Below are 15,618 nucleotides of genomic sequence, written 5' to 3'. Positions count from 1 at the left end.
CTCCCAAGGCAAACAGGTCCTAGGTGACGGGTCAGACTAAGGGCAGTTCAGAACCTCCATGACCAGTAAAAAATCAAGGACCGAGACGTCGCTCGGTATGGCGGAGCCGGGGCCCCACCCTGGAGCCAGGCCTGGGGTTGGGGCTCGCGCGCGAGCGCTGGTGGTCGGGCCTTAGCCTATGGGGCCCGGCTGGGCTCAGCCCGAAAGAGCAACGTGGGCCCGCCCTCCTGTGGGTTCACCACCTGCAGAGGGGGCCATGGGGGTCGGGTGCAGAGAGGATTGGGTAGCGGTCGAGGGCGGGTGGCCCGGCGGCCCGGTCCATGCTCACAGCCCCTGGCTGTTGGGACATGGAATGTCACCTCGCTGGGGGGGAAGGAGCCTGAGCTTGTGCGGGAGGTTGAGAGATACCGACTAGAGATAGTCGGGCTCACCTCCATGCACAGCTTGGGCTCTGGTAACGACTGGCGGAACCCTCTGTCAGCGAGGTCTTCAACTCCGACCTCCGGGAGAGCTTCTCCCAGATCCCGGGGAGGTTGGAGACATGGAGTCCGAGTGGACCATGTTCTCCACCTCCATTGTTGATGCGGCCGCTCGTAGCTGTGGTCACAAGGTCTCTGGTGCCTGTCGCGGCGGCAATCCCCGAACCCGGTGGTGGACGCTGGAAGTAAGGGATGCCGTCAAGCTGAAGAAGGAGTCCTACTTGTCCTTGTTGGTAGGTGGGACCCCGGAGGCAGCTGACAGGTACCGGCAGGCCAAGCGTGCCCGCAGCCTGTGCGGTCGCAGAGGAAAAAACTCGGGTCTGGGATGAGTTTGGTCAGCCTCGAAGAGATTCTGGCAAACCGTCCGACGCCTCAGGAGGCGGAAGCAGCTCTCCACCAGCACTGTTTACGGTGCGGGTGGGGAGCTGTTGACCCTGACTGGGGATGTTGTCGGGCGGTGGAAGGAATACTTCGAGGATCTCCTCAATCCCATGGTCACGTCTTCTGAAGAGGAAGCAGAGACTGGGGACTCAGAGGCGGACTCATCCATTACACAGGCCGAAGTCACTGAGGTGGTTAGAAAGCTCCTCGGTGGCAAGGCTCCTGGGGTGGATGAAATCTGTCCTGAGTACCTTAAGTCTCTGGATGTTGTGGGACTGTCTTGGCTGACACGCCTCTGCAACATCACATGGTGATCGGGGTCAGTGCCTCTGGATTGGCAGACCGGGGTGGTGGTCCCTCTGTTTAAGAAGGGGGACCGGAGGGTGTGTTCCAACTACAGGGGGATCACACTCCTCAGCCTCCCCGGTAAGGTCTATTCCAGAGTACTGGAGAGGAGACTTCGACCGATGGTCGAACCTCGGATTCAGGAGGAGCAGTGTGGTTTTCGTCCTGGTCGCGGCACACTGGACCAGCTCTACACTCTCCATCGGGTGCTCGAGGGTTCATGGAAGTTCGCCCAACCAGTCCACATGTGTTTTGTGGATCTGGAGAAGGCGTTCGACTGTGTCCCTCTGGGCACCCTGTGGGGGTGCTCCGGGAGTACGGGGTCAAGGGTCCTTTGCTAAGGGCTATCCGGTCCCTGTAAGACCGCAGCAGGAGCTTGGTTCGCATTGCCGGTAGTAAGTCAAACCTGTTTCCAGTGCACATTGGCCTCTGCCATGGCTGCCCTTTGTCACCGGTTCTGTTCATTATTTTTATGGACAGAATTTCTCGGCGCAGCCAGGGTGTAGAGGGGGTCTGGTTTGGGAACCACAGAATCTCGTCTCTGCTTTTTGCGGACGATGTGGTTCTGTTGGCTTCATCAAATCAGGACCTTCAGCGTGCACTGGGGCGGTTTGCAACCGAGTGTGAAGCGTCCGGGATGAAAATCTGCACCTCCAAATCCGAGGCCATGGTTCTCGACCGGAAAAAGGTGCTTTGCCCTCTTCATGTCGGTGGAGTGTCCTTGCCTCAAGTGAAGGAGTTTAAGTATCTCGGGGTCTTGTTCACGAGTGAGGAACGGATGGAGTGTGAGATCGATAGACGGATTGGTGCAGCATCTGCAGTGATGCGGTCGCTGTATCGGACCATCGTGGTGAAGAGAGAGCTGAGTAGGGGTGCTAAGCTCTCGATTTACAGATCGATCTACGTTCCGATCCTCACCTATTGTCATGAGATTTGGCTCATGACTGAAAGAATGAGATCGCGAGTACAAGCAGCCAAGATGAGTTTCCTCGACAGGGTGGCTGGGCGCTCCATTAGAGATAGGGTGAGGAGCTCGGTCACTCGGGAGGAGCTCGGAGTCGAGCCGCTGCTCCTCCACGTCGAAAGGAGTCAGTTGAGGTGGCTCGGGCATCTTTTCCAGATGCCCCCTGGACACCTCGCTGGAGAGGTGTTCCGGGCACGTCCCATTGGGAGGAGGCCCCGGGGAAGACCCAGGACACGCTGGAGGGACTACATCTCTCGGATGGCTTGGGCACGCCTTGGGGTTCCCCCGGAGGAGCAGGGGGAGGTGTGTGTGTGTGGATCGGAAGGTCTGGGCGGCTTTGCTTGAGCTGCTGCCCCCGCGGCCCGACTCCGGATAAAGCGGAAGAAAATGGATGGATGGATGGATGGATGGATGGCTTTATTTGTGTAGAAAATGCTGCAAGCCTGCAAGAAAAAAAAAAATCACTGCCATTCACCACTGTGTGGACACATAGAATGAAAAAAGAAAATACCAGTTCCAGGCTTTAATCTGTGTTTTGCCTCTTTATTTGGTTCATTTCCATTGGCCCCAGCCTTGTTTAATTGTTATTTTCATGATGTGGTTATTCTCTGTTCTAGTTTTGCTTTGTTACTTTGTTTTTTGTTACTTTTATACTTTGGTCATAAGTTCAGTTCTATTCTAGTTTGTTCTGCCGGTTTATGTTTGCATCACTTGTTTATTTTTGCTTTTCTCTTTGGTGTTATCTGTTGTGCTTATTGTCAGATTATGTTTTCCATCATCTTGTGGGTTCTGTTTTTATGTTTTCGGTCACGTTGTTTGTTTGTCTGTCTGTCAGCAGGATAACTCAAAAAGTTTTGAACAGATTTTGATAATCTAATGATTATTATATACAATTTTAGAGAAAGAGACAAAAAGAAATAGATCACTGTGCCAAGGAGGGAATCTCTTTAGGGTCAGTGACCCTATGGCCTTGTTTAGAGAACTGTTTCATAAATGTTAAAAAAAAAATCATATATTTGCAGTTTAGTTGAATAATAAATTGAATATTGTGTCTTATTTATTTTTGTCTATAAGCACATGCAATATCAATATCAGTGCTCAGATGACAGTAGCTTCTGGGAAAGGTACAAGTTGCAATAAACTGTGATGCCAAGCACTAAGGATACATGCTATCCAGTCACAGCAGATGAAATTTTTTCTACTACTGAGCAAACATCATTGTTAGACTTTTCAGGTTCCATGAATCCACGGCGTGTAGATGTTATGGCGTCAGTGACCCCATGGCCTTGGCGGAGGTTTGCACTCTCTGAGTGCTTCTAGTTCATAGTTTGTTTAATAACCTGTTTGTTTTCTTTATCAGTGCCAGTTCAGTTTTGCTTCAGTATTCATTTTTTATGTATTCTGTAATCAGTTCTCATGCAGTTTCTTCATGCTTATTATTTTCTGTTCCAGTTGCATGTTCTATGCACATTGGCCTTTTGATTTGGCCCTGACCCCAGTTTTAAATTCCTTAGAGGTCTTCATAGGGACACTGAGTTCATACAGACCTTGATTTGGCCATGACCCTAGTATTAAACCAGTGTTGCAAATTGTTCTTCTTTCAAGTGCAGCCTGTGCATGACTCAAGAACATAGGAAAATCCAGAATCATAGGCATGCAGGCAGTGCATCACTGTCCATACTGAACTTGAGATCCAAATGTGAGGTCATGTTCTGCAGTACTCACACTGAAACGTTTGCACAATTGTAGCTAAAGTTTTTATTTCTTCTTCAGGTGTGTGTGCTCTACTTTGCTAAGAGTGCTGAGTTAACTGGAGTGAGGGAGGAGCCTGTCACTGTGCCAACACCAATCACCAGCCTGAACCTGTGGAGAGTGTTGCTACAGCGACACCCGAGGTACCACAAATTATACTACCACTACTAGTGTCGGCCCTAAACAATTTGGCGTCCTAGGCAAGATTTTTAATGGCGCTCCCCCACCCACACATTCCTCGTGATGGTCAATGCATGTGAAAATGATGGGCAGAAAATCAGCTCAAAGCTTCTACCAACTATTTCCACCCCAACGAAACACTTTATTTTGGGTAGGTCAGCTTAGGTAAACCTCACCCCAAAATGCCTTAAGAATTAGCAAATCATGGATGAAGGCACTTTAATACTGCTAGCTATGTGATGCAAGACAACGGAAAAAATAAATCATATTATTGTGGTGAGCTGCATGGAAGAATGAAGGACGAGTCAGAGCTTTTGTCTTTTCTTTTTGTCAATTTTGTTGCTAGATGATAGAGAAAACCCACCAGCGGTCATCTCACAATTCAACTCAGTTTCTAAATTCACATACTTAGGAATACAAATTCTTCCAAATTTAGATTCAATTGTTAAATCTAATTACAAATCAGTAACCAATGAAATTACAGAAAATGCCAACAGGTGGAAGCTTCTTCCTATGTCTTTAATAGGTCGGATAAATACTTACAAAATGATGATACTTCCAAAATTACTGTACATTTTTCAGAACATTCCTTTGCCACCCCCTGCTGATTGGTTTAACAAGTTTAAAAACAAATTCTTGATTTTTATATGGTCCAACCAACGTTGGATAAGGATGTCCTTACTCCATTTACCTTACAATGAAGGAGGTTTGATGTGCCCAAACATAGTATGGTACTATTGGGCAGCCCATGTTGGGAAAGTGTAAGTACACGGACCCACAACAGGGGGCGCAAATGAACGGACAATGGAATAGGTCAAATAACAACACTTTACTGTTGTGAATGTGCACAACAAACACTACAGATTACAATAATGGAAAAAAGTCAATTCACAAAGGTGTCGTGTGGGCAGGCTCGAAGATAGGAGACGCCTCTCCAAAGTAGAACCGGAACCACATGATTTCCTCCGCCACCAGACCCCGGGAATACTGGAGCCGCCAAGTCCCGAACTCCCAGGTGGCCACTGCCTCCGCGTGTCGGACCTGGTACTGCTGGCGAGGAACAAAGAACAATTAAAGGAGGGCGCGTTTGCACCCAGGAATCCGAACGGTAGGAAAACTACCTCCACCTCTCGTTGGAAAAATACTCCTTAGAACAACGCACAAAATCCAAAAAGGATACAATTCGTCAGCTGAGCTACGTTACCTTCTAGGTAGAAACGATATCTCGGCAAAGAGGTGGAGACGTTGTCCTGCTGATGTACTCCTGCCGATCAGATGATTGGTAACAGCTGTTGCAGGTGATGCGTGACAGCTGTCACCCTGGCTGCTCCTGTGAGGCGGCTGCGCCCTCTGGTGCCTGGAGCCCGCACTCCAGACAGGGCGCCCTCTGGTGGTGGGCCAGCAGTACCTCCTCTTCTGGCGGCCCACACAACAGCCCAGCTCAGATCTTTTAATTATTATTTTTGCTTGAAGGATGCCCCCCAGTCAATAGAAATGGAAAGTAAATTCTTAGAACCTTCATTACCTCTGTACTTTTTCTCTGATAAAGAAGCTAATTTGATTAAGAAAGCTAGAAATTAAATTGTAAAAAAACATGGTTAGGGTATGGTATACGGTTAAAAGGTTTATTAAAGAACCAGTTACCTTATCACGACTGACCCCAGTTTGAGGAAATCAAAATTTTACCCCTGGGAGAGCCGATGCAGTGTTTAAACAATGGGCTTTAAATGGACTGGAGAAAACTCAAGATTTATGTACAGTAGGCTCAGATTGTATGATGTCATTTGATGTACTTTGTCACAAATATAAGATCCAGAGGAAATATTTTTTGAAATTTCTCCAACTTAGAAGTTATATTGGGGCAAAGCAGAACAATTTATCAAAACCACCTAATTCTAAATTGGAAGAGATGATTAGTGAAAATAGTTTAAATAAGGGAGCAATTTTATAGATTACTGTTATCCAATTCCTCCGATAACTCTTTTTAAAATTAGAAGCATGGAAGAAAGATTTAGATATACCTTTATCATTAGAGGAGTGGGAATTGTTTTGTAATAAAGCCCATAAGCAAACTATCGATTCTCATTTGAGATTATTACAATACAAGTGGCTTATGCGGGTCTATTTTACTTTGGTAAAATTACACCAATATAATTCAAATATACCAGATACATGTTCTAAATGTGGAGAAGAAAAGGGAACACTGGTTCATTGTATATGGGAATGTAGGGAAATTAAGTCATTCTGAGTTGTAATAAAACAAACGGTGAAAGACATTATTGCCAAAGACCTGCCATTGGAACCTTCTCTTCTAAATTTAGGTATGTATCCCAAAACACACAGGTTTACAAAAAAATGAGCGTCTCTTTATTGATATTTGCCTTTTACAAGCAAAACATTGTAGTACATAGGAAAAATATCAAACCTCCAAGTGCTGGACAGTGGATCAAACAAATGCTGGCTGCACTTCCATTTGAAAGGATCACATGCATACTGAAAGGGGAAAAGGACATGTTTGAACGTATTTGGTGACCTTTCATACTCTTTGCTGAGGGCACGGACTTAACAGGAGATCAAGAGGAAGATGACTCATAAGAACAGTTTCATGGTGCTGCTTAACTAAGAGACAGTCCCTATGAATTTGGATTAATTTTATGGATGTGATTTTTTTTTTTTTTATACTGTGATTTTTGTGTCTGAGAGGAAGTTCTCACAGGTGTTTGTTTATGTAACTTTAAAAAATTAAATGACAAATAAATATATTGTTGGGAAAAAAGAGAATAGAATAGAAACTTTGTCATTGCATATATACTCAACAAAAATATAAACGCAACACTTTTGGTTTTGCTCCCATTTTGTATGAGATGAACTCAAAGATCTAAAACTTTTTCCACATACACAATATCACCATTTCCCTCAAATATTATTCACAAACCAGTCTAAATCTGTGATAGTGAGCACTTCTCCTTTGCTGAGATAATCCATCCCACCTCACAGGTGTGCCATATCAAGATGCTGATTAGACACCATGATTAGTGCACAGGTGTGCCTTAGACTGCCCACAATAATGGCGCTCAAAAATACGCTCAGTTGCGACCTCCACGACGTGAGACGAAATGAGGGTGGTGTGTGACATTCGTGGAAGATTTTTTGACAGGCAAAAACATGCTCCACGAATATCAAGAATATCACGCACCAACACGCCCTATTAAGAAACCTATTCAGATGCGTTAAGTCACATTAAGAATGTCAGGAATGTGTCACGAATGACAGAAAAATGGCATTCGGAACGCTTCTTGGTTATGCGTAAACGCACCTTTAATGACCTAACATCTTGAAGCTATGGCTAGCTCCTAAAAATGATAACACGTTAGCAACCAGAATTACAAATGATAATGTTACTCTATGCTGATACCAACGCGCACACAGCTTAGATCACCCACGTCTTCAAACGTGCACATCTCATGTCTTAGGACTAACATGAGACAATCTGTGTCGAGACTCTCCGTCCTGCAGGACCACGTGGTTTTAGCAGTGAGGCAGCAATACGTTGCCATTGGTGACCAGACGGTGACGCTGGGTGACGGAGACGAGGTGGCTGTTATACCTCCGCTCAGTGGAGGATAAAGGTACTGCAGCTGTGTTTTAAATGGTTTTAAAATGCATTGATTTATTTCCAATAAAATAAAATGTACATCAGTTACTGGAGTGATGAGTGAAGTCATTTTTTTATTACTTTAAATATAAAAGATGGCCTATGGATGTGAGATAGTAAATGTTATTGTTAATGCTGATAAATTTTACTGTTTTATTGTCATTATATTATTGTTAATAATAATGACTGACTTTATGTTGGAGTGAGTTCTGTTATAAATTACACAGAATTGTTTGAAAAGAGCACACATTTAAAAATAATCCAAAACACTTTATGTTCATATAAAAGGTTTTAAATGTTTTTTAGGCAAAGCAGAAAATGATTTTATGAAACAGTTAGCATATAATTAGTATTTTTCCACAATAATTTTTCTTTTAACTGCTTGCTGTTAGCATGAGCATGTTTTTGCTGTCTGTTACAGCAGTGTAAAGTTGAAAACAATTAATGAATATGACTTGATTGTGCAGAATGTTTGAACTTTTCCTGCAGAAAAAAACATAATGAACTTCACATCTGACACATTCTTTTTGCCAATGTTTTTATAAGACCTCTGAACGCTGAAGCTGTGACTGGAGAAGCATCCCACAGAAATCTCTCCAGTCACAACCACTGAAGCTTTGTTACTTTAATTACTGGTTTAACTAACCTACAGAACATAAGGAACGTGAGAAATGAACAGTCAACTAAATAGTGAGGAAAAAGTGCAGCAGACAGTGTACAAATTCTTTAGACACCCACAGAAAAGCTTATACCTGATTCATACATAGATACCTTCAAATTAAAGACGACCTTCTGCACGGTGATCTTGTATTTATTGTTTATGTTTAGACGCTAAGATAACAAAAACAGTCAGTGCTGTAACCTGTGTTTGTGACAGATGGCGTCCGAGCAGCGCGACGTGTTCAGGCTGACCTGTGATGTTTTATCGGTGCAGGAGGCTGTGGATGTCGTCAATTCCCCTTCATGTGGTGCTGTCTCAGTGTTTATTGGTCAGAATTCAAAACACCTCATCAACATTTACCAGGATAAACAAAAACCTTCAGATTTTATTAGTTGGGAATTTATCCAGAAATCTGATTCAAATCAGACACGGCACTGAACCTGTTGTTGTTTGTTTGTGTTTGTTTTGTTTTTTGTTTCATGCTTTTTCCATTTTTTTTTCTCACATTTTATTTTTCATGTTTTTCCCATTTATTTGGTTTCATTTGTTGTTGTTTTTTTTTTTCTTCATGTTGGGTTTTTGTTGTTTTCTTTTCATGTATTGTTGCCGTGTTCAGGAACGACGCGTGAAGACACGCTGCAGGGCCGTAGGGTGGTTGGTCTGGAGTACGAGGCCTACGAGCCCATGGTCCAGTCAGAGCTGGCGCGACTGAGTGCTGACATCAGAGCACGCTGGCCGAGCATCGTGCACATCTGTGTTCTGCACCGACTAGGGTGCGATGCTTTAACCTTACACCTCAAAAGCATAATCTGAATCTTCAGCAGAGTCGTTCCATTTAAAAATAATTTTTAAAAAACTCATGTCATCCATCAGCTTGGTGGATGTGGGCGAGGCCAGTGTTGTCATAGCGATTTCATCTCCTCATCGCCATGATGGCCAGGAAGCAGTACAGCACTGCATCACACAGCTGAAGGCTAGCGCCCCCATCTGGAAGAAGGTACTGAACTACAACACTTCTGTTTTCTGATTGATAATCAGTTATTTTGATAATACATTAATCATGTAAAAAATATTTTTAAAGAAAATAAATCCCAAACTTTAACTTGTTTCATTGACGTTCCTGATTTTCTTTGTGTTTTTCTAAGATAAACTGGTTTAAAGCTGTACATGTAACACGTAGCTCAGTTATTAATGTTTTAGACTTCATTAAAGGACTGGAAACAGGATATGATCTGGTTTTAGATTGGAGCTTTAAATCAGCGGGTCAAACTGGATTGGAACTGTTTCAGTTTAAGCCCCCGTCACACTTAATAGGAATGAGCACTGATGAAGCCGAATCAGGCCAAATGGGGAAAAAGGGCAAAGTTGAGATGCAGTCAGGAGGGCAGACATACCCACAGCCATGTTCAGATGCCCAGAATGTGTGCCGAAGCCGTCTCAAATGAATCACGCACATTTCGGTGTGCAGCAGCTCACGCATCCAGAACATAGTATGAATACCCAAAGTGCAGGACAAATGCGGCCATAACACTGCACAAATCCCCCCCCCCCAACGCCGACAGAATGAAGCAAGAATATGCAGAATGCACCCCGAATGCTGAGGGCAGAACACTGTCCAAATAGCACCCGAGGGCCACTCGAAAGGTGCCCTGAATGCTGTATGAATGGACCTCAAAGCTGCCCCAGAACACCCCATAATGTGTGACGAGCGTGTGTCGAACATGTAATGACCCGAAGGGAATGCAACCCGAATAACAGGAATGTACCCAGAATGTGACATGAATGTCCCGAGTGTACCACGAATGGTGGCTGAAACCTCCCCACCAGGCTATATATCATCGCAGTCATGTCATCATTCCCAGACTACCGAGAGTATAGACCTGGTAGAGCGTGCAGCACTGCTGTAGATAGCTGTCCTCCATCAACAGCTGCTGGAACAACTGGTGGATGCAAGCATCAGAACGTCAAGGAGGAGGAGGAGACAAAGACATTTCCAGACCGGACCATGGCTGGCATAGGAGAGGAGGAGGCTCTATGGCCACTACACAAGGCTGGTGGAGGAGCTCTGAGTGGAGGACCTGCCGATGTTCGATGAGCTAGTGCAGAGGGTACCCATGACCCTTTTACAGATTTTGTGCTGTAAATGTGAGGAATTTTCTGATCCATTTATCAGTATGCGCGCTATATAATATGATGGGAGATGAACAGTTAAAAGCAGAAAAGTGTAAAATCACAGCCGTTATTGTCTGATTTAACAGGTGCACGTCAGGCTTCAGGTCCCAGTCTGAACACGGTTTGAAAAAATAAACAGTCGGACTTTTAATCACAGAAATGACTCCTCTCCCACTTTCCTCAAATTGGCGAGTGTCAGAGCTGAACTTTAATTTGTACCTCTGCACATCCAGACTGCTCAGGGTTTTTAATGGAAATACATTGCAATCGGATGGGACATTAATCCAATGTGAGCCATATGGATGTAACGGATTAGTTACAGTCAGGAGCTGGCGAACATCTACGGGAATCCTGAATCGGGACTTGCGCATTGCCTTTTAGAGGCATCGTTTAACCTTCGTCCAGCTTTGTACCTGCAGCTGGCGCTTCATCAGAATTTTTAAACTATTGAAAAATTTGAACAAATACAGATACCAACTTCAATTCCTCCGTATTTCCTTTTTTGTTTCTTTCTTGGCGGTTTCTTGTAATTTTTAGTTTTCGTGATGTTAGCATTACGTTTGACTTTCGTCTAACTTCGTTCAACCTCCCAAGTCCGACATATTAAACAAAGGTTGACAATATCTGAATGAATCAATAATGAGCTGAACGAAACATTCTTCTGTCACTAATAAATTGTCCATGTTTGGGATGAAAAAGCAACGTTTTCATACAGAAACAATAGTGTTAATGTTTTATCAACTACTTTAACTATTTACGCACATTTCAAATGTTTGTGGCTGCCCTCCGTGTGTAGCCACGTTGTTGTGAAGACAAAATTTCTTACCTGTTGTCAAGACAACCAAATCCCGTACCTGCAAGTACTGCAGACATGAGAACAAGGCTGGTTGCGCTCACTTTTATACCCACTTTTGGTCACATCATTGTGAATGTTTCGTTTTGATTTTGTTTAAAGCGTTGAGGTCGATTTTAGCGTTTTTCTTTCGTTAGTTTCGGTTTTGTTTTGTTCATTTCTTCGCTTTTAATTTCTTGGCTTTTTGGTGATTGAAAAGGTGCAGGATCTTTCGTCCACCTTTTCTCATTTTGTGACTTTTGGACTTTTTATCCTTCATCCAGCTAGCGGCATGTGCCGTGTAACCAGGTCCATACACATACATAGATACATGCACATGTCGCATAGCAGCCAGGTACCTCAGCAAAGATGTGGGCATTAGACAAGGACATCAACACATTGGAAATGAGAGTAATATAGGCATTACACACTTTGTGAATACAATACTTCAGACTGTACATATGGGGTTAATGTATCAACGTAGGGGAGTACACACAACATGTCCACATCACACGAATGTATTAACATACTTACACTGACGATAACCCTCCTCTTGGTCTGAACAGTGAGGTGAGGCCTGAGAAGGTGCAGGATCCATCCGTCCCTCGCTGTCAGCTCTTGCGATCCTGCGCCTGATGGGGTCTACTTGAGTTTTCCACACCTCATCCTCATGTTTGTGTACCACCTCCACAATTGGTCAGCACTTTTGCCTATCTCCCGGACCTTCTCCCACAACAGGTCCTTGAGTGCTTCCTGACATAGGGTAGGTGTTTTTTGTTCAGGAGGCACTTTTGCTCAGGGGCCTGGAGCCAGTTTACCATGTCCTGCTTCTGCTCCTCAGTTAACTCGGCGTTGGCCTGGTCCATGGCCACGGTCCGTGGCAGCATGCTTAGTGTTGGTGGCCTTTTTCGCCTGCGGCATGGCGACGTCCTTATCTTTTTTGCAGGTGTTTTTCTCCCTATATGTGTAGCTCTCTCTCTCACGGCAATGGATCATGTGATCATCAATGCGGACACTGGTTTGCATGGCAGTGTCCCACCTTTTTATATTGTCTGGTAGTGTTGCAGTCATTGTGGTCCGACCACAATCGGGGCCCAGTCGGGACATTCCGGCCACATTCGTGTTGCACTGGGTAGGGCAATCGGGATATTTGGGCTGCATTCATGTTGCATTGGGGGGACGCTCAGGACATTCGGATGGCATCCGTTTTGCATTCGGCCCACTTAGGACATTCTGGGCATTGGGGTGCATTCCGGCTCATTCGTACCACATCTAGGGTATTCGGCCAGGTCCTGTTTTGGCTGGCCATTGTGGTATGTCAGTCAACCCCTGTTCAGATTGTTTCGAATGCTTAGACTGCAGTCGGACTTCGGTCAGACTGAACTTCAACCGCCATTTGAGCTTTTTCTGCCTCGAAGGCACCTCGAGAGTTGGGTGGATGTGCTCCACATTTGGGCTGGCCCGTGAAAATGAGCCAGAGTTTGTGGAATGCTGTCAGAGGTTTTCAAATGTGCCTTGACTTTGCTCGAATGGTGGTTCGAATTTTCATTCGGATGGCATTTGGGTTCATTCGGTCTCTAGTGTGACGGAAGTATTAACAAACTAAAGAGACAACATTTGGTTATCGGACTCCACAACAAAAAGTCCTTATTCTCAGACACTTTTTCAACTAAAATATGAGTTCGTGTTTGATATTTTTGGAACCTCAAAGTGTTCTAAAATAACTAAATAAATTAGACATCATGAAATAATCATCTAAGGATTGAGATCAATGTAAAACAAAACATAAACAAATATGCACAATTAGAGTTGCACTCAACTAAGCTGGTGTTTACAGTCTGGAGTTGGTCAAGTTGTGACGGCCCATGACTGCACACTGCCACTGTGCTGATCTGAATTCTGTAGCGTGAAGCAGATGAGTTTACGAATCCCCCCATATGGGATGACAGTCCAATACAGGTGATTTCACCAGCCAAAACCAGAACTATTTACAGCTGGGTGGACCGAGATGATGCAGGTCAAAGGTCCTGTTTAAGGACACAGACAGGTAGGGTGAATGAGAATTGAACCCTGGTCTACACGTTGATAGTACGACTTCTGATCCTACTAATCCGCTTGTGATTAGGGAGCTACATAGTCTACATGTAACTACAGTGGGTCAAATGCACATGTATCTTATCACTTTATGGAATGTGGTTTCAAAGAAATAATATTTACTAACTTGACTCCTTATCATTTATTATTGAATATTCCATTTTTATGAATGACTTCAGATGGTTTTATTTCATAGAAAGTATTTACTCTATAAGGACATTTTTCATCAGTCAGTCAGGAAAACCAGGGCAGAGTCTTCTGTGATTGACTCTACACACGTTAAACTGAACAGTCCACTTGCAGACATGCATGTTTTTTCAGATAATTTACAGTTTTTCAAACTGTGTGTTTTGGCAGGAAGTCTATGACACAAAGGAGGTGAGCTGGAAGGAAAATGCAGAGTGCTCATGGGCAGGGCTAAACAATGGACCGGCTGCTGTTTGATGATGGAACTTCAGCACTGGATTGAGCTCAAATGTTTCCAACCATTCACATTGTCCCTGAAAGAACACCTGAATATTTAATAAATGTGTATCAGAACCCTTTTTGTTTTGAGTCACTGTTGCAACACAGACAACAGTCAAACATACCATTCACCATTTACACCTATAGGCCTGCTGAAGGTCATAGGGTGAAAGACAGGGTTCAACTGACTGTAGTGCTGACTCTAGACTGGACCTGGATCCTGGATTAGCCCTCTCAGCCTGACCATTGGTTTAAGGGTGAAAACCAGAGGAGTGGCTAACAGATGCACCAAGGGCTTGACGGAAGGCTTTCCAGACTTGGGAGACAAACTGAGGACCCCAATCTGAAACAATGTCTACTGGGATACCATGGAGACAGAAGGCATGATTAGTCACAACGTCAAAAGACAGAAGGTAGTTTAGGCAAAGCAACAAAATAAACGGCCTTGGAAAAACGGTCAACAATGGTAAACATAACAGAATTGCCACTGGAGGGAGGTAACACGGTGACAAAATCCAAGGCGATGTGTGACCAAGGTCAACTGGGAATGGGTAGAGGATGAAGCAATGCAGCAGGATTTCCTTAAAAGACCGGAATGTTCAGCTACAGTTTGCCAGAAGGCACATCTGAGATTCAAGCCTAGATTTGATGTTCTGGAGAAAGAAAATCCTTTTCTATACCACTTAGTCATGAAGCTGTATAAATGGGGATACAAAATGCAAAACATGCACTATGCACAGTTTTCCCAATCACAATTTCTCTTCTGGGTTGTCTGGGTGGCTTTTCTCACTCTTCTTGTTGCACAGCCACTCAGTTTTTGAGAACTATCAACTCCATACAGATGTACTACGGAGTGCCATACTGTTTGTATTTCTTCATAATGGATGTAAATAAAGTCCAAGACATATTCAGGAACTTGGAAATGTACATGTATCCATCCCCTGACTTGTCTGAAGAAAACTGGCAATAAAACTGATTATTTACAGGTGTTATACCAAAGTGTTAAATTACTTATGTAGCCCATAATCTTGGCTTTTATATTTTTAATTAATTTATGTCAAGGTGTAGAGATTTTCTTTCAGTTTGAGTTTAAGGAAGATAATTTTAGAATTTTTTTTATTTTTTGTTTGAATTAAAATGTGTGAAATACCAAGTTTTCCAGTACTTTTGGAGGGCACTGTAGCTTGCGTCGAAAGCAACTTCAGGCTAATTATTAGATAAATCAGAGAGCCAGTCACCCGGATAAAGTACTGATTCAGCCAAGCTGGTTGAGAAAAGTCGAAATTGTCGAGCTTTGGATGGTCAGGAGAGGTAGTAGCAAAGGAACCAACATTGCCTGACAAGTCTCTCCAGGGGTTTTGTGGCAGCTGGACATTCCCAAGGTTGACTTGCACTAGTTGAGCTTAAGGCAGTAAATAATAGAGTTCTAGTCAATGCATTTCATCAGCATGTAACAGAGATGTACCAAGAACACGTTTTACTTTTTACTGATGGGTTGAAGGATCCAGAAACAGGTGCTACTGGAGCAGCTTTTGTAGTCCAAGGATGGACTATTGAGTCATGCAAGAGCACATCAGATTTCCTGAATGTATTCACAGTGGGGTTGTTTGCTATTCTAATGGCAGTCCAGTGGACAGC

At 43.9% G+C, this 15,618-nt stretch overlaps 1 protein-coding gene across 4 annotated transcripts in view; it reads left to right on the top strand.

Annotated features, from left to right (window-relative positions):
• The window catches only part of LOC117529243 (molybdopterin synthase catalytic subunit), a 32,271-nt gene extending 18,273 nt beyond the window's left edge, over positions 1-13,998 (top strand). For 2 of the 4 annotated variants that reach the window (XR_004565959.1, XR_004565961.1), the window contains exons 2-5: positions 3,943-4,064; positions 7,602-7,730; positions 8,634-8,745; positions 9,034-9,064. Coding sequence is in view for 1 of the 4 variants with exons in the window: in XM_034191971.1 (XP_034047862.1) it covers positions 8,634-8,745; positions 9,034-9,190; positions 9,291-9,414; positions 13,873-13,959 (480 nt within the window). In the remaining 3 variants the exon portion in view is untranslated. Of the gene's footprint in view, positions 1-3,938; positions 4,065-7,601; positions 7,731-8,633; positions 8,746-9,033; positions 9,191-9,290; positions 9,415-13,872 lie in introns of those variants that run through there. The other 2 variants (XM_034191971.1, XR_004565960.1) reach the window with 2 other exon arrangements.
• Positions 13,999-15,618: the final 1,620 nt, after the last annotated feature.

This window comes from Thalassophryne amazonica, chromosome 17 (genome assembly GCF_902500255.1).
Source record: "Thalassophryne amazonica chromosome 17, fThaAma1.1, whole genome shotgun sequence".
Taxonomy (NCBI): Eukaryota; Metazoa; Chordata; class Actinopteri; order Batrachoidiformes; family Batrachoididae; genus Thalassophryne; species Thalassophryne amazonica.
The sequence above is the reverse complement of the archived record's forward strand: the minus strand, read 5'-3'. Positions and strand labels throughout refer to the sequence as shown.